Below are 27,948 nucleotides of genomic sequence, written 5' to 3'. Positions count from 1 at the left end.
TCTTCCACTCAAAATCACAGTGAAGCCTTCAACATGTTCAACATGAATAACACAGAAACTTCAGAGCACATATTAGTGGCATTAATATTTTGAATCCAGTAATTTAGTCATGTTAGTGCTTGATGTCTAGGCTCTGTTGGAAAGGTTGGAACACTGATGAAAAGAGAATTATGATCATGCTGATTAATAACAGTTAACCCTATAACTTAAAAAATAAATTTTCAGACAAATCAGACAACCCGTTGTTGGGTTGCTGCCCCTGAATTGGTAATTTTAAGAAAATTTTGCAGCTTTTGGTTATTATCTTGAATATTATTATAGATAGAGATAAACTGTAAACAGCAATAATGTACAGCAAAGTAAGATCTACAAATAAGTCAACATGACCAACATTGTCAATTGACCCCTTAAGGAGTTATTGCCCTTTATCAGTCAGGGATATAACCCTATAGAGTTATTACAGGAAATAACCAATGCATGTTATTGTGGAAAAATGACAAGAGTTATCCGCCCTTCAGTTTATCAATCTGAAATAACACATGTCCGTTATTTCACGAAAAAACTGACCTGAAATAACACATGGGTGTTATCTCGACGAGAAAATCTTAACGGCAGACAAACATTTTTGAATTTACCGCTGTTCTTTCGATGATCCAACTGCCACGTGATCCGAATGCGCGCGCATTATTTACCACGCCATTTTGATCCATCACACGTTGTAAGGTAAGTTGTTTGTAAACAGTATTTATTGATTTTATGTCACAATTATCAATTGAATGAAGTGCATTTACGTCAGACATTTTCGTGTGTTATAAGATAGCTTTGGGGTATAGGCACAAATTAGTCTAACTTGTTAGTTATTAAAGGACAATACTCTGTCGAATTTGTGTCTGCGCAAGATCGATAAGTTTCTGCGCAATTGTTTTGAAACGAGAAGTGGTCCAATTAAGATAACACATGTTCGTTATCACAGGAGACTTTTTTTTTACATTTTTGTGTGTCGCTTGGTGGGAGGATAACTCATGTAGTCTTATAAAATATATGTTTTTGTCTCCCTTCATTACTATGCGTGATTAGAAATAGAAATTATAGAATGATAACTGTATATATTTAAATTTGTATCCCAAGTCAAACGCTGCTGAAACATTATTAGCACTGTCCTGACTGTTAATGCATGATGTAACTTAACATAATAAAGTTAGTAAGAAAATGAAATATACATGATCATGATGATTATCGTGATAATGATTAAGGTTCATCATAACAAATGGAAAAAAATGGCTGTATTTCCACATCAAAAACTACTCTGAGTACAGACTTACCTGTCCAGTTGGAAAAGTTTTAATGCCTGGCATCCACTAGATATATAAAAGTTAAATGCATTTTGTGTTTCAGAAAGATAAAATCTTTTTTGGATTTTGACTATTGACGTCATACAACAATCACTTTTCCATTGTGGCGTCAGATATTTTGTATTATGACGTCAAAATTTTACGGGAACTTTTGTGATGTCCAGTAATAGCGGACAAATAGCGATAAGGTGTATTGTTTAGGCCAAAAAAAGGTTTCATGTCTGTCGTCAACATGTTAACCATTAACTTAAAAACACTTGAACTAATTCACATGAAACTTTAATGAAATGTCGATATCTATTGAATGGAGCTCCCTTTCTTATTTTTATCAATTTTAGATTTAGATTTTCTGACAGTTTCCCAGCTTTGTTTTTTTTTTGTAAAAAAAGGCGGATTTCCCAGTTTTCAGACATTAACTTAATAAATGTGTAACCAATATAAGTCAGAGAATTTATTTTCAATCATACATGTATCATGCATGTTAATAACAGGCATTCATTATCACAGAGAGAACTTTATCATGGAATAACAACAGGGTGTTATTACGGAAGAGATGACTTAAACCTTTAATATTTATAACTTTGTTTCTGTATAAAATCTAAAAACTTGCCATTCTCTAACATATTCAAGATGTTTAAATTTTATCGAAAAGGTTGAAATGAAACAGAGATCAAAGGATTAAATAGCAAAAGCTGTCGAGAAAAAGGGGACAACTTTACGTTCCCAGTTTATAGTTGCATGTCTCTACAAAAATGATCGAAATGTCTTTCAATAATTTAAATATGTTTATAAAACTTTGTCTTTCATTCTATGGAGAGAATTAATTTTCAATCATATCATGCATGTTAATAACAGGCATAGGTTATTACAGAGAGAACTTTATCATGGAATAACAACAGGGTGTTATTACCAAAGAGATCACTTAAACCTTTAGTTTAGTATTGTTAACTTTGTTTCTGAATAGAATATAAATACTTGTCATTCTCTAACATATTCGAGATGTTTAAATTTCATCGAAAAGTTTGAAATGTAACAGAGATCAAAGGATTAAATAGCAAAAGCAGCCGAGAAAAAGGGGGAGGGGAAAACTTTACATTGTTTGCCTAAAATGCTAAATAATCACAATTATTCTTACTCAAGTAACTAAATTGATTGAGATATTATCCTGTGCATTTATAATTGTGAATTTGTTCTTTTAAGACCAAAATGAGATTTTAACTTTATGCGATATAAAGAAAAAAAAAGCATGATTCTTCAAAAAATGATCAAAATGTCTATCAATAATTTAAATATGTGTATAAAACTTTGTCTTTCATTCTATGGAGAGAATTAATTTTCAATCATATCATGCATGTTAATAACAGGCATAGGTTATTACAGAGAGAACTTTATCATGGAATAACAACAGGGTGTTATTACCAAAGAGATCACTTAAACCTTTAGTTTAGTATTGTTAACTTTGTTTCTGAATAGAATATAAATACTTGTCATTCTATAACATATTCGAGATGTTTAAATTTCATCGAAAAGTTTGAAATGAAACAGAGATCAAAGGATTAAATAGCAAAAGCTGTCGAGAAAAAGGGGGAGGGGAAAACTTTACATTGAATTCCTAAAATGCGAAATAATCACAATTATTCTTACTCAAGTGACTAAATTGAGATATTATCCTGTGCATTTATAATTGTGATTTTGTTCTTTTAAGACCAAAATGAGATTTTAACTTTGTGCGATATAAAGAAAAAAAAAGCATGATTCTTCAAAAAATGATCAAAATGTCTTTCAATAATTTAAATATGTGTATAAAACTTTGTCTTTCATTCTATGGAGAGAATTAATTTTCAATCATATCATGCATGTTAATAACAGGCATAGGTTATTACAGAGAGAACTTTATCATGGAATAACAACAGGGTGTTATTACCAAAAAGATCACTTAAACCTTTAGTTTAGTATTGTTAACTTTGTTTCTGAATAGAATATAAATACTTGTCATTCTATAGCATATTCGAGATGTTTAAATTTCATCGAAAAGTTTGAAATGAAACAGAGATCAAAGGATTAAATAGCAAAAGCTGTCGAGAAAAAGGGGGAGGGGACAACTTTACATTGAATTCCTAAAATGCGAAATAATCACAATTATTCTTACTCAAGTAACTAAATTGATTGAGATATTATCCTGTGCATTTTTAATTGTGATTTTGTTCTTTTAAGACCAAAATGAGATTTTAACTTTGTGCGATATAAAGAAAAAAAAAGCATGATTCTTCAAAAAATGATCAAAATGTCTTTCAATAATTTAAATATGTGTATAAAACTTTGTCTTTCATTCTATGGAGAGAATTAATTTTCAATCGTATCATGCATGTTAATAACAGGCATAGGTTATTACAGAGAGAATTTTATCATGGAATAACAACAGGGTGTTATTACCAAAGAGATCACTTAAACCTTTAGTTTAGTATTGTTAACTTTGTTTCTGAATAGAATATAAATACTTGTCATTCTATAGCATATTCGAGATGTTTAAATTTCATCGAAAAGTTTGAAATGAAACAGAGATCAAAGGATTAAATAGCAAAAGCTGTCGAGAAAAAGGGGGAGGGGACAACTTTACATTGTTTGCCTAAAATGCTAAATAATCACAATTATTCTTACTCAAGTAACTAAATTGATTGAGATATTATTCTGTGCATTTTTAATTGTGATTTTGTTCTTTTAAGACCAAAATCAGATTTTAACTTTGTGCGATATAAAGAAAAAAAAAGCATGATTCTTCAAAAAATGATCAAAATGTCTTTCAATAATTTAAATATGTGTATAAAACTTTGTCTTTCATTCTATGGAGAGAATTAATTTTCAATCATATCATGCATGTTAATAACAGGCATAGGTTATTACAGAGAGAACTTTATCATGGAATAACAACAGGGTGTTATTACCAAAGAGATCACTTAAACCTTTAGTTTAGTATTGTTAACTTTGTTTCTGAATAGAATATAAATACTTGTCATTCTATAGCATATTCGAGATGTTTAAATTTCATCGAAAAGTTTGAAATGAAACAGAGATCAAAGGATTAAATAGCAAAAGCTGTCGAGAAAAAGGGGGAGGGGACAACTTTACATTGTTTGCCTAAAATGCTAAATAATCACAATTATTCTTACTCAAGTGACTAGATTGAGATATTATCCTGTGCATTTATAATTGTGATTTTGTTCTTTTAAGACCAAAATGAGATTTTAACTTTGTGCGATATAAAGAAAAAAAAAGCATGATTCTTCAAAAAATGATCAAAATGTCTTTCAATAATTTAAATATGTGTATAAAACTTTTGTCTTTCATTCTATGGAGAGAATTAATTTTCAATCATATCATGCATGTTAATAACAGGCATAGGTTATTACAGAGAGAACTTTATCATGGAATAACAACAGGGTGTTATTACCAAAGAGATCACTTAAACCTTTAGTTTAGTATTGTTAACTTTGTTTCTGAATAGAATATAAATACTTGTCATTCTATAGCATATTCGAGATGTTTAAATTTCATCGAAAAGTTTGAAATGAAACAGAGATCAAAGGATTAAATAGCAAAAGCTGTCGAGAAAAAGGGGGAGGGGACAACTTTACATTGAATTCCTAAAATGCGAAATAATCACAATTATTCTTACTCAAGTAACTAAATTGATTGAGATATTATCCTGTGCATTTTTAATTGTGATTTTGTTCTTTTAAGACCAAAATGAGATTTTAACTTTGTGCGATATAAAGAAAAAAAAAGCATGATTCTTCAAAAAATGATCAAAATGTCTTTCAATAATTTAAATATGTGTATAAAACTTTGTCTTTCATTCTATGGAGAGAATTAATTTTCAATCATATCATGCATGTTAATAACAGGCATAGGTTATTACAGAGAGAACTTTATCATGGAATAACAACAGGGTGTTATTACCAAAGAGATCACTTAAACCTTTAGTTTAGTATTGTTAACTTTGTTTCTGAATAGAATATAAATACTTGTCATTCTATAGCATATTCGAGATGTTTAAATTTCATCGAAAAGTTTGAAATGAAACAGAGATCAAAGGATTAAATAGCAAAAGCTGTCGAGAAAAAGGGGGAGGGGACAACTTTACATTGTTTGCCTAAAATGCTAAATAATCACAATTATTCTTACTCAAGTGACTAGATTGAGATATTATCCTGTGCATTTATAATTGTGATTTTGTTCTTTTAAGACCAAAATGAGATTTTAACTTTGTGCGATATAAAGAAAAAAAAAGCATGATTCTTCAAAAAATGATCAAAATGTCTTTCAATAATTTAAATATGTGTATAAAACTTTTGTCTTTCATTCTATGGAGAGAATTAATTTTCAATCATATCATGCATGTTAATAACAGGCATAGGTTATTACAGAGAGAACTTTATCATGGAATAACAACAGGGTGTTATTACCAAAGAGATCACTTAAACCTTTAGTTTAGTATTGTTAACTTTGTTTCTGAATAGAATATAAATACTTGTCATTCTATAGCATATTCGAGATGTTTAAATTTCATCGAAAAGTTTGAAATGAAACAGAGATCAAAGGATTAAATAGCAAAAGCTGTCGAGAAAAAGGGGGAGGGGACAACTTTACATTGAATTCCTAAAATGCGAAATAATCACAATTATTCTTACTCAAGTAACTAAATTGATTGAGATATTATCCTGTGCATTTATAATTGTGATTTTGTTCTTTTAAGACCAAAATGAGATTTTAACTTTGTGCGATATAAAGAAAAAAAAAGCATGATTCTTCAAAAAATGATCAAAATGTCTTTCAATAATTTAAATATGTGTATAAAACTTTGTCTTTCATTCTATGGAGAGAATTAATTTTCAATCATATCATGCATGTTAATAACAGGCATAGGTTATTACAGAGAGAACTTTATCATGGAATAACAACAGGGTGTTATTACCAAAGAGATCACTTAAACCTTTAGTTTAGTATTGTTAACTTTGTTTCTGAATAGAATATAAATACTTGTCATTCTATAGCATATTCGAGATGTTTAAATTTCATCGAAAAGTTTGAAATGAAACAGAGATCAAAGGATTAAATAGCAAAAGCTGTCGAGAAAAAGGGGGAGGGGACAACTTTACATTGTTTGCCTAAAATGCTAAATAATCACAATTATTCTTACTCAAGTGACTAGATTGAGATATTATCCTGTGCATTTATAATTGTGATTTTGTTCTTTTAAGACCAAAATGAGATTTTAACTTTGTGCGATATAAAGAAAAAAAAAGCATGATTCTTCAAAAAATGATCAAAATGTCTTTCAATAATTTAAATATGTGTATAAAACTTTTGTCTTTCATTCTATGGAGAGAATTAATTTTCAATCATATCATGCATGTTAATAACAGGCATAGGTTATTACAGAGAGAACTTTATCATGGAATAACAACAGGGTGTTATTACCAAAGAGATCACTTAAACCTTTAGTTTAGTATTGTTAACTTTGTTTCTGAATAGAATATAAATACTTGTCATTCTATAGCATATTCGAGATGTTTAAATTTCATCGAAAAGTTTGAAATGAAACAGAGATCAAAGGATTAAATAGCAAAAGCTGTCGAGAAAAAGGGGGAGGGGACAACTTTACATTGAATTCCTAAAATGCGAAATAATCACAATTATTCTTACTCAAGTAACTAAATTGATTGAGATATTATCCTGTGCATTTTTAATTGTGATTTTGTTCTTTTAAGACCAAAATGAGATTTTAACTTTGTGCGATATAAAGAAAAAAAAAGCATGATTCTTCAAAAAATGATCAAAATGTCTTTCAATAATTTAAATATGTGTATAAAACTTTGTCTTTCATTCTATGGAGAGAATTAATTTTCAATCATATCATGCATGTTAATAACAGGCATAGGTTATTACAGAGAGAACTTTATCATGGAATAACAACAGGGTGTTATTACCAAAGAGATCACTTAAACCTTTAGTTTAGTATTGTTAACTTTGTTTCTGAATAGAATATAAATACTTGTCATTCTATAGCATATTCGAGATGTTTAAATTTCATCGAAAAGTTTGAAATGAAACAGAGATCAAAGGATTAAATAGCAAAAGCTGTCGAGAAAAAGGGGGAGGGGACAACTTTACATTGTTTGCCTAAAATGCTAAATAATCACAATTATTCTTACTCAAGTAACTAAATTGATTGAGATATTATTCTGTGCATTTTTAATTGTGATTTTGTTCTTTTAAGACCAAAATGAGATTTTAACTTTGTGCGATATAAAGAAAAAAAAAGCATGATTCTTCAAAAAATGATCAAAATGTCTTTCAATAATTTAAATATGTGTATAAAACTTTGTCTTTCATTCTATGGAGAGAATTAATTTTCAATCATATCATGCATGTTAATAACAGGCATAGGTTATTACAGAGAGAACTTTATCATGGAATAACAACAGGGTGTTATTACCAAAGAGATCACTTAAACCTTTAGTTTAGTATTGTTTACTTTGTTTCTGAATAGAATATAAATACTTGTCATTCTATAGCATATTCGAGATGTTTAAATTTCATCGAAAAGTTTGAAATGAAACAGAGATCAAAGGATTAAATAGCAAAAGCTGTCGAGAAAAAGGGGGAGGGGACAACTTTACATTGTTTGCCTAAAATGCTAAATAATCACAATTATTCTTACTCAAGTAACTAAATTGATTGAGATTTTATTCTGTGCATTTTTAATTGTGATTTTGTTCTTTTAAGACCAAAATGAGATTTTAACTTTGTGCGATATAAAGAAAAAAAAAGCATGATTCTTCAAAAAATGATCAAAATGTCTTTCAATAATTTAAATATGTGTATAAAACTTTTGTCTTTCATTCTATGGAGAGAATTAATTTTCAATCATATCATGCATGTTAATAACAGGCATAGGTTATTACAGAGAGAACTTTATCATGGAATAACAACAGGGTGTTATTACCAAAGAGATCACTTAAACCTTTAGTTTAGTATTGTTAACTTTGTTTCTGAATAGAATATAAATACTTGTCATTCTATAGCATATTCGAGATGTTTAAATTTCATCGAAAAGTTTGAAATGAAACAGAGATCAAAGGATTAAATAGCAAAAGCTGTCGAGAAAAAGGGGGAGGGGACAACTTTACATTGAATTCCTAAAATGCGAAATAATCACAATTATTCTTACTCAAGTAACTAAATTGATTGAGATATTATCCTGTGCATTTTTAATTGTGATTTTGTTCTTTTAAGACCAAAATGAGATTTTAACTTTGTGCGATATAAAGAAAAAAAAAGCATGATTCTTCAAAAAATGATCAAAATGTCTTTCAATAATTTAAATATGTGTATAAAACTTTGTCTTTCATTCTATGGAGAGAATTAATTTTCAATCATATCATGCATGTTAATAACAGGCATAGGTTATTACAGAGAGAACTTTATCATGGAATAACAACAGGGTGTTATTACCAAAGAGATCACTTAAACCTTTAGTTTAGTATTGTTAACTTTGTTTCTGAATAGAATATAAATACTTGTCATTCTATAGCATATTCGAGATGTTTAAATTTCATCGAAAAGTTTGAAATGAAACAGAGATCAAAGGATTAAATAGCAAAAGCTGTCGAGAAAAAGGGGGAGGGGACAACTTTACATTGTTTGCCTAAAATGCTAAATAATCACAATTATTCTTACTCAAGTGACTAGATTGAGATATTATCCTGTGCATTTATAATTGTGATTTTGTTCTTTTAAGACCAAAATGAGATTTTAACTTTGTGCGATATAAAGAAAAAAAAAGCATGATTCTTCAAAAAATGATCAAAATGTCTTTCAATAATTTAAATATGTGTATAAAACTTTTGTCTTTCATTCTATGGAGAGAATTAATTTTCAATCATATCATGCATGTTAATAACAGGCATAGGTTATTACAGAGAGAACTTTATCATGGAATAACAACAGGGTGTTATTACCAAAGAGATCACTTAAACCTTTAGTTTAGTATTGTTAACTTTGTTTCTGAATAGAATATAAATACTTGTCATTCTATAGCATATTCGAGATGTTTAAATTTCATCGAAAAGTTTGAAATGAAACAGAGATCAAAGGATTAAATAGCAAAAGCTGTCGAGAAAAAGGGGGAGGGGACAACTTTACATTGAATTCCTAAAATGCGAAATAATCACAATTATTCTTACTCAAGTAACTAAATTGATTGAGATATTATCCTGTGCATTTATAATTGTGATTTTGTTCTTTTAAGACCAAAATGAGATTTTAACTTTGTGCGATATAAAGAAAAAAAAAGCATGATTCTTCAAAAAATGATCAAAATTTCTTTCAATAATTTAAATATGTGTATAAAACTTTGTCTTTCATTCTATGGAGAGAATTAATTTTCAATCATATCATGCATGTTAATAACAGGCATAGGTTATTACAGAGAGAACTTTATCATGGAATAACAACAGGGTGTTATTACCAAAGAGATCACTTAAACCTTTAGTTTAGTATTGTTAACTTTGTTTCTGAATAGAATATAAATACTTGTCATTCTATAGCATATTCGAGATGTTTAAATTTCATCGAAAAGTTTGAAATGAAACAGAGATCAAAGGATTAAATAGCAAAAGCTGTCGAGAAAAAGGGGGAGGGGACAACTTTACATTGTTTGCCTAAAATGCTAAATAATCACAATTATTCTTACTCAAGTGACTAGATTGAGATATTATCCTGTGCATTTTTAATTGTGATTTTGTTCTTTTAAGACCAAAATGAGATTTTAACTTTGTGCGATATAAAGAAAAAAAAAGCATGATTCTTCAAAAAATGATCAAAATGTCTTTCAATAATTTAAATATGTGTATAAAACTTTTGTCTTTCATTCTATGGAGAGAATTAATTTTCAATCATATCATGCATGTTAATAACAGGCATAGGTTATTACAGAGAGAACTTTATCATGGAATAACAACAGGGTGTTATTACCAAAGAGATCACTTAAACCTTTAGTTTAGTATTGTTAACTTTGTTTCTGAATAGAATATAAATACTTGTCATTCTATAGCATATTCGAGATGTTTAAATTTCATCGAAAAGTTTGAAATGAAACAGAGATCAAAGGATTAAATAGCAAAAGCTGTCGAGAAAAAGGGGGAGGGGACAACTTTACATTGAATTCCTAAAATGCGAAATAATCACAATTATTCTTACTCAAGTAACTAAATTGATTGAGATATTATCCTGTGCATTTTTAATTGTGATTTTGTTCTTTTAAGACCAAAATGAGATTTTAACTTTTTGTGATGTAAAGAAGAAAACTAAGCATTTTGTCTTTGTTGACATACAAAAATTAATTATTAAGTTTAAATGTTCTGAATATCATGTTTAATGGTGGTAAGCTGGTTCTAAAGAGTTTTTACAGAAAACTAGTTTTTGTTGCAGATTAAATTTCAACTCTAATTTGTATAGCAGAAACAACTGACAAGAAACATGGAGGCAACATCTTTAGGTAAGAGATTTTTAGATACATATAAACAGGTGCATACAGGTAAATAAAAGTAATAATGTACCCAGTGAACATGAATAAAATTTTAAATTTCAGCTTCCCTACAATAACATTTGTGACATGTACCTTGAAAAAAATATGAACAGAACATTTACATGATCATGATGATGGAAACCGCAAACTTATTTTCTGGGAAATTATTAGAAATATGTACAAGCTTGTTGTTTTCTCATAGTCCAGTGAGGAAAGATTTTTATACGACCGCAAACAAATTTTTGGGGTCGTATAATGTCGTCGTCGTATGCGTCGTCCGAAGACACATTTGGTGTCCGGACAATAACTTTAGTTTACTTGAATGGATCTCTTTGAAATTTAATAAGAAGGTTCAATACCCCTAAAGGAAGGTTGGGATTGATTTTGTGGATGATGGTCCCTACTGTTTAGGAATTAGGGTCCCAAAAGGGGCCAAAACAAGCATTTTTCTACTTTCAGGATAATCACTTGTGTGTTAGTATTTCAATTGCTCTGAAATTGTACCACAATGTTTTTTACCACAAGAAGAAGGATTGGATTCATTTTGGGGGTTATGGTGCCAACAGTTTAGGAGTTAAGGGCCAAAAAGGAGCCAAAAACAAGCATTCTGTAGTTTCTGTACAATAACTTGTGTGTAAGTGTATGGATTTCTCTGACATTGTACCACAAAGTTCCAAATCACAAAAGGAAGGCTGGGATTGAGTTTGGGGGCTACTGCCCCATTCATGCAGGAATTAGGGGACAAAAAAGGGCTAAAAAGAAGCATTTCTCTAGTTTCCAGACCATAACTTGTGTTTGAGTGTTTGGATCTCTCTGAAATTGTACTACAAGGTTCCATATAATACATTGGAAAGGCTGGGATCGAGTTTTAGTGTAAGTGCTCCAAGGGGGGATTCAAAAAGTTTTGTGGGGTTCCAATTTTTTTTAAAGGGTTCAATTTTTTTTTCTCAAAAGTTCTCAAAGTTTCAAGAAGAAATCTTTAATTGCACTGTATTGTGCAATAGATTTGTAAGATCTTGACATTTGTTTTGTGTCAGAAACCTATATTATGTCAAAAATTTGATCACGATCCAAATTCAGAGCTGTATCAAGCTTGAATGTTGTGTCCATGCTTGCCCAAACTGTTCAGGGTTTCGACCTCTGCGGTCCTATACAGCTGCGCCTTGAGGAGCACCTGGTTTAAGAATAAATTGTGCCAAAGTTACTTGTGAAAAACTTAATTTTGATACGCCTGTTTAAGGGACGTATTATGGTATACTGTTGTCCGTCCGCTCCAACATGTCGAATATTAATTCAAAAACGCTTTAACCAATTTGCATAAAACTTTGGTGAATTGTTTATATCTATTGACTTGAGTTCCCTTTTGTACTTAATAGATTTTAGATTTTATGTTTCCGAGTTGTGTGGTTTTATTCATTAGAAAAGGGGGATTTTCCAGTTTTCCGACAATAACTCAAGGTAGCAAATTTAACCAAAATGTATAACTGTTAATCATCATTGTAAAAATGAATCATACTTTGTGTACTCAGTTAACAGAAAAAAATTATGCCATCAGGTTACTTTTAAACAGGTTACTTTTAAACTGTTTTCTTATACATTCTCCCTTATCTTGCTTCAAAAATGATCTTAAGTAGCCAGCAGAATAGAACATATTTTGACTAATCATTTACATAAGCCATTTAAGCAGTGTTGCTCAATATTCCAACCCATTGAAATGGTGATCTATCTTTACAGGCATTTGATAACATGCAGTTTAAGACATTACTCCCTTTAATGAAACAAAATGGCAGATCAAAATTATCATGCCATAAAATTGGAACAAATGTGTCGACTTTGTGGGAAAAATGTGTCAACAAAATATGCATACAACAAAACACGTTTTAAAGTAGAGCTAGATGAGCTGTATAATATAGATATTGAAACTGAACCATCTGAAGTCTTTCCCTCTTTGATCTGCCGGAAAGATTCACGGGATCTGTATCGTTATCGAACATGTCGAAGTAAAATTGACCAATCAGGGGATTCCGTTTCAAAGTATAAAACAGAATTATTTGATTTCGTTCCTCACTCAGACGAGGAATGTAATGTATGCATTAAGAAAAAGTGGCGCACTAATGTTAAAAGGATGAAAACTGAACACTCTAATGAGTCTTCTGACATGATGGAAGGCACTAGTAGTTACAATAAACAAGGAGATAGCATTAATGATGCTACAAGTCAGACATCGTTCACTGATGATGGTGAAGAACACTTTCCTTATGACCTAATGAAGAATTTAATGAAAGCAATTTCTGAAAAGAACTGTAAGACAAAAGAAAAAATCTTCATGGATTTGATACATGAAATGCCATTGTGTGACGTTGAACTCTTTTCCTACTGTCTTGGAAAAAAAGTACAGACATATATTGTTGAAGATGCCTCATCTTTTGCCCTGCAATACAAGGATCCAAAAGCAATGGCCAGCTTTAATGTTAAAGCATGGTTAAACAGAAGAAACAAATGTATCATATCATTTCTTCAAGGTGTAAGCAATACAGAATTTCACACAGATCCAAATGAACAAGGAAATGAATTAAGCCTTGCTCGAGGAGTAGAACAATTGTACATGCTCAGATGTCCTTATCTTATTACACCTATTTCATTTCTTCTCAATATTTCGATTTACACATTGACAGGAAGCAGATTAGCGGTAGACATTATTGGTAATTGTTGTCCAGCAGGTCATTATCAAACTGTTACTTCTTGGCTACGAGAACAAGGAACTAAAGAGCCAGAAATACCAATAGCAGATTTAATGAATGTCTTTGACAATGAGCAGGTGATTGGAAGAAAAAGTGCCATTAGACCAAACCAGAAAGTAATTACCTCTATTATTACCAATAAAGGTGTTGTTTCCTTACATTCTGATCCATTGATCCAAGGAAAAGCAGATTTAAAACCACAAATGCTTTACAATTTGCACAAACAAAATGAGGAAAATGAAAATACTGATGGTCAACAGGAGTTACTTAACTCTATAACTTCTGAAATGATGAGCCAGTCATCTAAAAGAATCATAAAAATAGAAAGGGATCACTTTGAACAATTGTACTACTTTGTCAATGCTGCAATTGAAGTTGTGAAACAGGAACAAGTATTAGAAGGAGATAAAATCGAAGACATCATCGATCAAAAAGTAACAAAAGATGCACTGGATGACTTAATGATGCAATGTGCTACATGTGGAACATGGAACCGAAAAAAAAAACAGATTTGTAATGGTTGCAATGAAAGAGATGGATTGAAAAGAGCTAAAGAGTTGAAAAAAAAACCCAGTGTCATTACCTCCGAGAAGAAAGTTTCATACACGAAGCTTACTTTTACAAATGAAACGGACTCCACAACTCATGTTGAAAATACTGCTTATGATCACATACCCACCAGACATATGACAAGTCATTGTGTACTTTTGACAGATCCTGTTTTTTGCAACCCAAACAGCTATGAAACAGTTGCAATGGTTCTTCGTAAAATTGGGAGAGATAATGGCATTTATAAGTATGGTGGATCTGTTCGACACTGGACATTTGTATGCTGTGATGGTCTGCCGTATGTCATTTGTAAGAAATTACAAGAAGAAGCAGTCATGTGCACTGAGGATAACTGCAATGAAAAGTTTCTTTCAAAGACCAAGTTCATCATACATGCACAGGAAAAGCATCCCAATAAGGAGTACTGTGAATGTGTACATGAGTTTGACTGGTTTTATCTTCGAATTGGGGCTGGCCATTATGAGATGAACCTGATCAAGTCATTTTTTGAGCTCAATTGGATACCTTTCTTAGAACCATTGTGTGAAAGAATGGGGTTCTTATCTGATGCTGCAAAGCAATATGCCAAAGCCTGCAAAGATCTGCACAAAAGCTGGAACTTGTTATTGATATTCCATCTAGCTTCCTTGAGAGAATTAGTTTTGCCCTATGTGCGTCACAGTTTAAAGAATGGATCAAATCCAGATGCCAAACAATTTTTTGAATTTAACAATCAATCATATCAGTCTAATGCAAGCCCAAATTTTAAGTATATGATGGACCAGGTTTGTCGCTTCTCACAAGCTATTATCAACTTCAGAATGTCTATCAGAAGGAATAATTCTGACTTGCTAAAGAGTTCTAAATTCATGACAAAAGAGTTGTTTCATGGTCGTCAACATCCTAAATACCAAGAAATTGAGATCAATGATACATTACAAGATCTGCTTATGCCATGTGAAGTGCAGAATCTAAATGATGCATATTCTTCCATTACCACCACTGAAAATAAATCAACTGGTCAAGATTTTGATTTTATATTAGAGGAAAAGAATCGACAATTAAAATCCTGGATTCCAAAAGGCATTCCCACAGATTCTATTTGGCAAACAGTATGTCGTAATAATTTAATTCTTGAAAAAATCAAACACAATTCCCTCTCATTATTTGCCATACAGACTGAAAAGGGCAAATCAAAACCAATGCACCTTGAAGATTCAATTCACAACTACCGATGCCTTCTGCGCAGTACAAACTACTTGAACAAGTCTGGTGATCACATCTCGATAACAAATGTTGCATTAGACCAAGGCCTTGTTAAATACATAGAACAGTCTACCACTAAAAGGAATCATTATATCAAGACACATATTTTAAAAGAAGATCTAGAAAGCTCTGTTTTTATCAGAAACCCAGTGCCATTGACTCCAACTGAAAGAGAAAAATTTTATAGCTTGGAAAACCTAACAGTTATTCAAATCAAGGCAAAAATTGAACACCTTTTAAACATTATACCAGAAGGCATGCAATTTGATTACCACCAGCATATATATGCAACTGAAATCAAAGGGAAAAACAAAGAAACGCATATCAGATTCCTTCAAGCCCTACAGGAAGCCACATTAGATTCCACTGAGTCAATGGAGGAAAATCTAGAAATCACGAATCCAGCTACATCATACAAGGAACCAATTTCTCAAGCTTCAGGTCATGATTTATAAGTAAGGAAGTCTTGCTGCTTTTTTGACATTACATAATAGGGGAGAAGTTGTTATCCTGCATGTTTATCGCTGCTATAACTAAAAAGCATGATTCTGTGTGTAGTGCATTTGTTTACAATTTATCAACTGTAAAGACTAATCATAAATAATATCTTTTTATATCCTTATAGTGGCACATTGTACATGTAGATGGTTAAAAAAAATCCTTTAGGTTGTCAACCATATCTATTTGCAAGAAAGACCTACATGATTTATACTAATTTATTTTTACTAAGATGATCTTTCATGTAACAAGATATATTCCAGATTTTTTATTCCTTTCAGCATGTTCAGCAATATAAAAAAGATACCCTCCTAAATCATTAACTTTCTTCATTGTTCTTATTGCATTCAATGTAGTAGTTTGAGGAGAAGGAGTATATATTGGTCTATTATCATGATTACTTGTCTGTAGATGTTATTTTGATGCACATAATATTGCACTCTTCAAAGAATGTTTGAATGCTGGTAATCATTTCTAACTTGGTTGATATGTTTATACAGAGCAAATCCTTACAGCCATTGTTGTCCTAGTTGCACTGGTGGTGTTGATAGTGCTCCTTCTGATACTTTTCAGAAAGATGTGCCAGCACTTCAGCTTTGGCATACAGGCTAGGTATCAGCAATGATAAAAGTTTCAATTTCAAGTTTTAAATTGATAATATTATAGTCAAACCTGTTGAAGAGACCTTGTTATCATGATTATCATGCTTATATATCATAAATATTTTTTAAACACATTTATTTAACCTTTGAATTTTTTTTTATTCAAAATTCAGATATACACAACAGCCTGTGTGGATTTTGCTTTTTCCACCGGCCCACCGTGGGCAGTCCACCTGTGCCCACTCTAGCTATAATCTCTTTTTTTTTTTTTAAATATTGATTACAAATGCTTATCTGCTTTTTTCAAGTGATTGTACTTGCAAGAAATTGAATGCCCACTCCTACAGGTGGGCAGAGTGGACAAGGTACAAATTTTGCCCACCCGGTGCCCACTCCCATGGTAAAATCCACCCGAGCTGTAGTGTATCATGTCTTTTAGACTCACTCTTTTAGATTTCATTGTCCGAACCAGGTTTGACTAATGCATGTTTTAAATTTCAGATGATCATAAGTTTACAAATGTATCTAATATGTTGACTTAGATCCTTGTAAATCACTTTAGTTGACTTTTGGTTCAATTTTTTGAATGTAACATTAAGATGTTTGACTTAAACATGTCCAAGAAACTGATAATGTTAATGTTGCAAGGATCTATGTGGATATTGCATTTAAATTTAAGACAGATATTGATTTTTAGCTCACATGGCCTTACTTTGTAAATTTGATTAAATTTATATGGGTGGCATCACTTTTCTCACTTTAAGTTAATTCCCTTCATAACATGAATGAAATTGATGCATCATCTATCATGTCTATGGACCATGAACACATTATCATGATAATTTTATTTTCACTATTACATGTATTAAGAAATGATTAATGTGAAATTCCTAATGAAGCTAAAAATTAATATTTGTATACTAATACTAATCATAATTAATAACAGAATGGCATGTTTGAAACAGTTTTATTAATACTCTTGTTATAGCATGTAGTTAAAATTATACATGTTACATGTAAAGTCAAAAAGTTTACTTTGTTTTCTTAACAAACATCATAATTACATGATGTTATTATAATGGACTATGAAAGATAGTATACTTCATATACTTGTAACATTAAGCGGCCATATATTATAAATTTAAGATTGCTAAATAAACTCATCATAGATACAAGGATTAAATTATTTACATTAGCAATGCGTATAATATATATACAATTTAGCACCATTTTCTGTAATCAGCTGGTAATTGCAATCAGATTCTTGACAAGTGCATAACAATCACAATGCTAAATAAATGCTAAAATTTCTGAAATTACTTTGTCTATCATGTCTATGTAATATTGTTACTTCTAACACTGCACGAATTACACCCCTTGATATTTATTAAGTTTCCTGTAATTATCATGTTTACCATTTTATTAATCTTATAATTATCTTTATTATGATCATTGAGTAATATAACTTCAAAAGTAATTAATTATCTGAGCATTGATTGATAATGATGTTTGAACAATAAAACTTGTGTATGACTTAAAGATCATTCTCCCTGCTTTAATAACACATTTAATGGGGGAAAATGGAATAAAGCAGATTGATATGATTCGATTAACATCATAATCATACTGATGGAGGATATCTGTTATCTGAAATATTTATAGATAATTACATTTATAGTTTCTTTTTTTTTATTGGTGTTGTTATGTACACTTTTTAGGCATTTATACAATTTATTTATTGTGTACATGTATCGTTACTCATAACGATCCAACGCCCTCATGGAGAAAATCGCTAACTATTATTCAGACGTTTTATATATACGTGTATTATATATATATAGATAGATAGATCATATACATACATCATGTACATGTACTAGTTTAAATCATGCCAAGTACATGTATTATATATATATATATGCTGTTTTGACTTGAATTTATTAAATTGTCTTTAATTGTTTAATAAATACTGTTTACTTTTTTACAGATTCAACCAGGAGCCAAGATGGGGCCCCTAGAGAGCCTGAAAAGGCACTAACTCAGGATGTACATAATGTAAATATTGATGATAGTGATGATAGTGTAAATAGTGTTAAAAGTGTTAATAGTCAGACAAAATTCATAAGTGACCATGGTGACCAATCTAGTAATGATCATGATGATAGTGGTGAGGAAGGATGGGCAAGGCTCAAACCTGGTGCAAAAAAAAGAGTTAAAACCAAATCAGATGGAATTAGAAATAGAAAACAATCCCTTAGAATGAAGAAAAGTAGAGCCATCAAGAAATTTCAAAAACTGAAGGACAAGCTTTTAAAGGAACAAGTATATGAACCAGTAGAAGTTCTTTATGTTATTTATGAAAAAAAAACTAAAAAATTCAAATACGACGGCTCAGGGTTCCTATTAAGACAGTTCGAAAATGGAAAGCCTCTCTCAAAGGGAGTTCCCAGGAGAAATCTGAAAGACAGAAGGTCAATTGTTGATCTAGACATGAGTGGAAGCAAGGAAAAGGGGGTAAAGTTTTTAACCCCACATAAGTACAGATATTCGTTTGCTCTGGGTCAGGCTGAAAATCATGAAGATGATAGAAAAGTACAAACTGAAGATGAAGATGTAAGCATGGTAAGAGATGAAGATAATTTTGAGGAAAAGGATGAAGATAATTTTGAGGAAAAGGATGAAGAAAAGATGTCTCTAGCAGCTGACCAAAGAGCGGAATTAGAAACCATCGGAATAGCAGAAGGGGAGCAACGCACCAAAATGAAGGTGCCGACAAAGATCAGGTAATTGTTATTTAGGAACATTGACATGAACTTTGTTCTATTCAGCCATTTTATAATGCTTTGATTTTTTTATTCAAAAAGCAAATGTAGTACAGACTACAGTACAACAGTTGACACGAGTTTTTTTGTTGTTTTATAAATATACTCTACTTTTTCAGTCAAAGCTTGATAGATATAGGAAGATGTGGTATGAGTGCCAATGAGACAACTCTGTATCCAAGTCACAATTTATAAAAGTAAACCATTATAGGTCAAGGTACGGCCTTCAACAGCCTAGACTTAACACTTAACCATGTTAACAGCAAGCTATAAATTAAAGGGTTCCAAAAATTACTAGGGTAAAACCATTCAAACCGGAAAACCAACGGTGTAATCTATATAAAAAACCAGAAACACTTAGGAACCATATGAACAGACAACAACCACTGAACATCAGATTTAATTTTTTATATAAATTACAGAAAAACAACTACAAGGAGGAAGCTGGTGGTAGAGACAACCCCGAAAGGAAGAGGCAGAGGTAGAGGAGGAAAAGGCAGAGGGGGAAAGATAACAAGAAAGTAAGATTTTGAAATACTCAAAGCAATTTATGAACAGGAGGTTTGCCATCTAACACGTCTAACAGCTTCTGTAAATATAAAGAAAATGGCAATTTTGGGATCATGCTTAAATAAACAAAATAACACCTTTGTAGAATAAAACCAAAAACAAAGTAGAGCACCTTTAACTTTTTGAAACCTGGTTAGCTAAATTGATCTTGAAGAGATTAAATCTGTTAAAGACTTTTAGATTTAAAGTATAAGTACAGTTGAACATGTTCTAAATGAAGTGTTGTGGATCCTCTATATCTATGCTCTTTTTTCAGAAGAAAGAAGAGTGAGTCCTCGTCAGACTCATCTGACAACAGTATGAATCAGAGGTAAGTTTTATTGTAATTTTGCATTCTGGTAAAGCCAAGTTTTACTGTTAGAGTATTGTCAAAGAACGTCAATCGCAATGAATCAATTTGAAGCAGGAGAAAACAACTTTTACATGATTATGAAAATAAGAAGATGTGACATGTGTGGTATGATTGATAATGAGTAAACTACTTGTCAAAATGTAAGTGACAGATATTAGAAATTTTATATAACATGCTGGCCTTAAATGTGAAGCATATTTCTTGTATACTCATTCAATGAAGATTAATTGTGCCAGTTATAAATCAAATTTCTTGTTTAAAATGATGTAAATGATGATACTTTAACTGTGTATACTTTTTCTATTAAAGTACTGAAGAACCTTCTGTTAAAATTGCCATGGATAAATCAAAAAAAGGAAGAGGCAGAGGTAGAGGTGGAAGCCAAACAAGAAAGTAAGATTTTAAAGTACTTGTGTTTTTCTATCATATCTATAGATGAAAAGCAATTTATGAAAAGGAGGTTTGGTATCTTACTGCTTCTGGTACAAACAAGAAAATGTATAGATACATTGCCATTTTAGTGATAATAACTATTAAAAACAATTCCACACCTTTCCAGAACGTAAGTAAAAAAATTACAAGATAAAGCAGCTTAATATTTATAAAATCTGAAGACTAACTAAATTGCTCAAGATGGATCTGATTATTTCTCTCTTAATGACATGCTATGCTTTTCTAATTTTCATAAGTACAGCTGTACATGTTTTTAATAAAGTGTTGTGGATCCTCTACATTTATGCTCTTTTTTCAGAAGAAAGAAGAGTGAGTCCTCGTCACATTCATCTGACAACAGTATTAATCAGAGGTAAGTTTTATTGTAATTTTGCATTCTGGTAAAGCCAAGTTTTACTGTTAGAGTATTGTCAAAGAACGTCAATTGCAATGAATTAATTTGAGGCAGGAGAAAACAACTTTCATGTGATTATGAAAAATTATTGCTAGAAACTATGGAGCACTTGGCGTTGCTTATGAAATTGACAACTTCGTCATAGGTTAAAAATAGTGATAAACAGATTATCATTTGTCATCTCAACTCTATTGCTTTTCTCACTTTCACCATACTAGCTCAATCGAGAAAATCAATCTCATTAGACATGTTAGAGATGATCAAGGATAATAAATAAATACAATTTCTTGTTTCTGTTTTAAAAGTGTTAAATGTGTATACTTTTTATTAAAGTAATGAAGAACCAGAAGACATGGTAGAAGAGAGCGATGAAAGTTTTCATGGGCCTGTGTTGCCAATGCTCAGTATTACAGAAGACAGGTAAGCCTTAAACTTTATTTTAGATGTAAAGAAAAGATAAATGTTTTATTTAAATGAGATATGATAAACAATCATAAAATTTCTGGTTTCATTATGAAATTTCTACTTTGTACATGTTGTACTTTGAAGAAAGTCGTGGGAATATATTTTTTTTTGCAATTTTCTTTAATAAACATTTCCTAAAAAAAAATAATGGATAATCGTCACTGTATCATATGCTCTTAACATATAATCGTTTTAAAATATTGTAAATTATCTTGTCTATATATATTCATATATCATGTATATTATTCAACAAAAATAAACATTATACACAGTTTTCAATTGGAATTGGTCTTTAAATTGCACCACCATATGCAATAAAGGTGATGTCTCCACTTTCAATCCAACATTAATGTTTTTTTTTTTTTAAACCAGTTTTCAGGGAGTTGTGGATGGGGATGATAGGTTGGATATCAACCTGGAGGCCCATGGTCTTGATTTTCAAGACCTATTGCAAATATCTATAGAAGCAGAGGTATAAAATGCATGCAATAACTTGTTCTGTTTGAATAGTTATTTAACATATGGCATGCATGCATTTGAAAGATAAGTGGTTTTAAACCCGTTGAATTTGGTTTTCACGAAAATGTCTGATTTCAGTGTTCAAGATAAATGTGAAAGAAGTTCGGATTTTTTTCAACTTTTTTCTGCATTCATTGCATTGGGCATAGATGACTGAGGATGGATTTGTAGTTTTATGTCCCATTTGGTGGTCAAGATTGTGTGTTCCTTTACTTTGCTTGAACATTGTTCACAATGAGGGTTCTAAATGAACTAAAAAAAAAATATCTTTTCACAAAGTTCAATGAAGTGTGACATTTAAAAAAAAAATAGTTATTTTCATTATAAATGGTATAAAGTGTATGAAGAACTGTGTTCTGCTCTTTGGTTGGTTGTTGTTTCGTTCAGACATTCCCTGTGGTTATTTTTTATTCTATAACTTGATAAACCCCATTGCTAAAGTTTTTGAAGTACAAAGGAATCCCCGTGTCTGTCCATCTGTTGCTCATTCTTTAACCTCCTCCTTCACAGATTGATCGATATTGATGGATATTGATGTAACTTACACAGTTATAATTTTAGCTAAACATTCCAAGAGTCTTAACATTAATTTCTTCAATTTATTACACAATTAAGGCTTGACATTTAACAAGAAGCATGATATTTTTTTTTCACCGATTATTTAAGTTTGAATCACTTTGATCATTGTGGATAGTTCCACTCTACCAACAATTATGACCATGTCTCATATATAAATATTTTGTGTTTAGCAATTTTAAAAATTATCTAGTTAATTTTTCTGAAATGGTTTTTTCTTCCTAGAATTTCAGGGTATTAAGCAAATTATTTTGAATTTTTTGAATTTTTAAATTTTATTAGCAATTGTATTTTTCTGGCAGATAGTGAAAAGGCTATGTAAATTCTCACCTGTTGTGCTTTCTATTTGATTAAATAAAAATAACAAATTGCAGAATGAATACAGATTGGAATTATATTATTGTTACTAATCATACTAATAGTAAATTGTAAAAAAAATGCATAAAGCATGTTTTGCTGCTAAAATTACCACTAATATTTTTGGCCCTTAATTCCTTAGCTGTTGGCACCATAACCCCCAAAATGAATCCAAACCTTCTACTTGTGGAATTTAACATTGTGGTACAATTTCAGAGCAATTGAAATACTTATACACAAGTTATTATCCTGAAAGTAGAAAAATGCTTGTTTTGGGCCCCTAATTCCTAAACGGTTGGAGCCATCAATCCCAACCCTTCCTTTGTGGTATAATACCTTCTTATAAAATTTCAAAGAGATCCATTCACGTAAACTAAACATGCTAAAGTTATTGTCCGGTAACCAAATGTGTCTTCGGACGACGCAGACGATGACGACATCATACCATTATACGACCCAAAAAAAATTTTGCGGTCGTATAAAAATGAGTGGCAAAAGATACCAGCATGACCAGAGGGACATTCAAACTCAAAGAAAAAAAAGACAAACAAATAAAAGTACAACACAAAACACAACATGGAAAACTAAAGACTACATGGACTTTAAGCAACACGAACTCCACCAAACACTTGGGGTGATCTCAGATGTTCCATAAAGATAATCATATATACTGAAATCTTTCCAGTTTGATAAAAAAAGATTCTATATTCTAAATATATCCAATTGCAGGAAAGAGATACAGTCGGGGATACAACTGAAGAAAAAACCATGTCAGTTGAAAATGTCTGTAAAGAACAAGAATTTCAAGTGGGACACCATGTTTCTGTCAAACATGGCAAAGACATGTTTCCTGCTGTTGTAAGTAGATGTTGAATATTATTGAAAAAGTATTGAGTAAAATATTTAAAAAACTGTTATCACAGAGATATGTCTCGCTTTTTGGTAATTTCGATAATGCAAATCAATAGCAACACTTTAACATGTAAGATTTGCAAAATATTCAAAGTCAATGAACCATGGCTGAAGGTACATTACTAAACAATATCCATGGAAATGAGATGTGCTAATGCAAATACAATACATACCAAATACCAATGACTTATCATTAGTAGTTCCCTTTAAACAAACCTTAACACAAACTAATACATGTAAACTATGCAAAATTTCAAAATCAATAAACCATAACTGAGGGGACGGGGTCAAATAATCTCCATGGTAATGAGATGTGCCAATGCTAATACAACTGCATACCAAATATCATTGACCTTCCATTAGTGGTTCTCCATAAACTGACCTAATCACAAACTAATACATGAAAATTAAGCAAAAGTTGCAAAGTCAATAGACCATGACTGAGGGGACAGGGCCAAATAATCTCCATGGAAATGAGATAAGCCAATGCTTACACACACGTGTGTGTTAACAAATACAGGTAGGTGTATTGCATTCAACATGGCTATCATTGCTGAAGTAACTAATTTCAGATGTTATTTCCATTTTTGTACCATTCAATATTTCTTTTTTTTTTTATTTCAGATCACAAAATATGATCATGATGATGGAACCTACTGGGTACAGTACTTTAAGGACATGAAGGAAAGTACAAAAGAAAAGTGGAGTTTAATGCCAAAAGTTTTTAGTGTTTTACATTCAGAATTTGTTAAATTGTTACAGCCACCAGACTTGATTTTTGAAAGTGCATCTAGATTTTTTTACAAATTTCCTGATTTTTTGGTTTGAAGTAGTGGAAACATATAGAATTTTTTTAATTTGGCTTTAAAATCATGAATTTATAAATGGTAATCATGGTTACTAAGTATGTAATGTTTCAGGAAAACTGGATTTTTTTATAAATCCACAAGCTTAAGACTATCATCATTCTTTTTACATGGAAATTCAATTCAACATCTAATTTTAATGGCTCATTATCATGATCATTACTACATTGGTTACGTAGGATTATTGTAATTTAATTAAAGTCCCTACAATAGTGACATTCCATTTAATGTACCGATGTGCTTTAATGTTACATTCAAATAGAATATTCCTTTAGTAAGATTGTTGTCTATTACTTTTACAACTACGGGTAAATAGTATGTGTTGTCTCTTTCACAGTGAAGATCTCATTTAACCAGTATTTCTTTTTAAATAGAGGTGCTTATTATGTTATTTTTATAAATATATATTGTTAAATTCTTCCACAAGGGTTTTTTTTTACCCATTTTTTATGTTAATTTGTTTGTTGCTTCAAATGTTGGGTTCAGCATTTCATTCATAACATGCTGACAAATTGGGTTCAGCATTTCATTCCAAACAAGCTGACAAATTGGGTTCAGCTCAGCTCAATCAAGTACTTTTATTCTTGATATTTTATATTGTATCCACTACTTTATTTTGAAAATCTTTTTGATTTTTATGTGTATAGTTGTAAATATAGTTGTTGACAGATTGAATGTGTTAGAAACACGATTTTTTTTTTCATTGTGTCTTAACCATGTTAACATTTGAAAAAGAACTATCAGACATCATGGACAAATTGATTATTTAGAATTGAATTGAAACCATACATCAATTTCAGTTTGTTGTCTATTATTACTTTTACAACTACGGGTAAATATTATGTGTTGTCTCTTTCACAGTGAAGATCTCATTTAACCAGTATTTTTTTTTAAATAGAGGTGCTTAATATGTTATTTTTATAAATATATATTGTTAAATTCTTTCAACAAGGGTTTTTTTTACCCATTTTTTATGTTCATTTGTTTGTTGCTTCAAATGTTGGGTTCAGCATTTCATTCATAACATGCTGACAAATTGGGTTCAGCATTTCATTCCAAACAAGCTGACAAATTGGGTTCAGCTCAGCTCAATCAAGTACTTTTATTCTTAATATTTTATATTGTATCCACTACTTTATTTTGAAAATCTTTTTGATTTTTATGTGTATAGTTGTAAATATAGTTGTTGACAGATTGAATGTGTTAGAAACACGATTTTTTTTTTCATTGTGTCTTAACCATGTTAACATTTGAAAAAGAACTATCAGACATCATGGACAAATTGATTATTTAGAATTGAATTGAAACCATACATCAATTTCAGTTTGTTGTCTATTATTACTTTTACAACTACGGGTAAATAGTATGTGTTGTCTCTTTCACAGTGAAGATCTCATTTAACCAGTATTTTTTTTTAAATAGAGGTGCTTAATATGTTATTTTTATAAATATATATTGTTAAATTCTTTCAACAAGGGTTTTTTTGACCCATTTTTTATGTTCATTTGTTTGTTGCTTCAAATGTTGGGTTCAGCATTTCATTCAAAACATGCTGACAAATTAGGTTCAGCATTTCATTCATAACATTCTGAAAAGTTGCATTTTTACCATACTCTGTTATATAAAGTTGTAGATATCATTGTTGACCGATGGTGTTCAAACTAAAAGTTTTTTTTGTTTTTTTTTGTAGTTTTTATTGTATTTGGTGAAGGAGAAATACTGGTGAAGTAATTTGTTTATGTTTTCAAGATTGTTTGATCTCCGTTATCAAATTTTGTTTTAAAAAGGGATGATTTTAAAATTTATTATTATAATGCGATTTAATTTCCTTAATGGTGTTTATTCTAATACATGTAATATGACTTTAATCTTTCCCTATAACCAAAATATAAGAAATTTTGCTAAATTCATGGGGTTACAGACTTTGTTTTTATAGTATTTACCACTTTAGTTGGAAGGGGAAAACATAAAAATTCTGAGGTTTTATGGCCTAAAACATTTTTACAACGCGATGACATTACACTTTTTTGATATACTGTAAAAACAAAGTCGGAAATCCCATGATTATTTTACATCAACCAACAACATGAAGTTTTTTAAGAAAAATCTATAGAGTAGAGCGATTTCATTAACAATTGTTGTTTATCATGTTGATATACATGATCATGATGATATAGTGCTTATTTTGTTACCTAAATATAATGCCTTATCTTGTTGATATAGTGCTTATTTTGTTACCTAAATATGATGCATGGGTATAAATCTAACCATGACAACAAAACACTTTGTGCTAAATTTATTGCTTTACTGATATTCATCTTTTTATATAACAGCGAAACATTAATTTGTGTGCTGCAAATGTGCCACTTTAGAAGATTCATCATAATTCTACAACTTTTTTTAATGCAAAAAAACATTCCTGAATTATGTTTTTTAACTTACCATTATGTTCTCCTTGGATTAAATATTTTTTAAACTCCAATTATATAATCTGGCTTTGCAGTATTATTTACATGATTATTGTTAATTTGTCAACGACAAACATTCAATTATGTGGAAAAAACATTACAAACAATAGATTTAGCTGTTTGTACCAAATGGTAAATCAAGATTCATAAATATTCAATAGCAATTCCAATAATTGCAAAGTGACATTCCAAAAAAAAAAATCTCTTCGTTTTGTATGTCAATGTATGTGTTTGCCCTTCTTCGATGTTTTCAGATTTTTTTTTAAATGAAATTTTTAATAATCCGTGATCTTACATGGCAAATTATTATTTTAGTTTTTAACTGACATCCATAAATTTTTAAGGTACAAAGACATCTATACCACACAAATTTGAGTTGTAATTATACACTTTTTTTTTAAAACAAATCCACTTTCCTCTTTACAAGCTCATCAGACTTTATATTGATATATCAAAATCAAAAGAATACTCGAAAGAATTAGAAATAAAGGTAGTGTGATCTCAAATATATAAACTATTGGATTATTGTTTGAATTTTATTCAGAATCATGTCAACATGTACATATGTTATGCAAAATAAATTTGTTTTAATTGTTA

The 27,948-nt window shown here is 30.5% G+C and overlaps 2 protein-coding genes across 6 annotated transcripts in view; both read left to right on the top strand.

The window, feature by feature from the left end:
- Window positions 1–27,948, top strand: part of LOC127729493 (28S ribosomal protein S2, mitochondrial-like) — a 37,999-nt gene that overhangs the window by 6,924 nt on the left and 3,127 nt on the right. The gene's annotated exons all lie outside the window — the stretch shown is intronic.
- Window positions 657–27,948, top strand: LOC127729480 (U1 small nuclear ribonucleoprotein 70 kDa-like). 5 transcript variants are annotated; one of them, XM_052237311.1, is made up of 11 exons: window positions 676–723; window positions 10,845–10,911; window positions 18,585–19,380; window positions 19,842–19,940; window positions 20,246–20,299; window positions 20,651–20,734; window positions 21,093–21,146; window positions 21,522–21,608; window positions 22,026–22,125; window positions 23,835–23,963; window positions 24,642–27,948. In XM_052237311.1, the coding sequence occupies exons 2-11, from the start codon at window positions 10,893–10,895 to the stop codon at window positions 24,843–24,845; spliced, it is 1,626 nt and encodes a 541-aa protein (XP_052093271.1). In that variant the 5' UTR covers window positions 676–723; window positions 10,845–10,892; the 3' UTR covers window positions 24,846–27,948. The 5 variants fall into 5 exon arrangements, with proteins under 5 accessions (XP_052093270.1, XP_052093271.1, XP_052093272.1 ...); XM_052237312.1 differs by lacking the exons at window positions 676–723; window positions 20,246–20,299 and having other exon boundaries at window positions 8,110–10,911; window positions 19,842–19,915; window positions 20,710–20,734; XM_052237314.1 differs by lacking the exons at window positions 676–723; window positions 22,026–22,125 and having other exon boundaries at window positions 8,110–10,911; window positions 24,642–24,802.

The sequence above is a fragment of the Mytilus californianus genome, unplaced genomic scaffold (assembly GCF_021869535.1).
Source record: "Mytilus californianus isolate M0D057914Y unplaced genomic scaffold, xbMytCali1.0.p SCAF_2, whole genome shotgun sequence".
Taxonomy (NCBI): domain Eukaryota; kingdom Metazoa; phylum Mollusca; class Bivalvia; order Mytilida; family Mytilidae; genus Mytilus; species Mytilus californianus.
This window is presented reverse-complemented; position numbering and strand designations above follow the sequence as displayed.

Bases quoted from the DNA above. Each gene is read 5' to 3' on its own strand.
- LOC127729480 (XM_052237310.1), top strand. From the start codon at position 12,725: ATGGCAGATCAAAATTATCATGCCATAAAATTGGAACAAATGTGTCGA.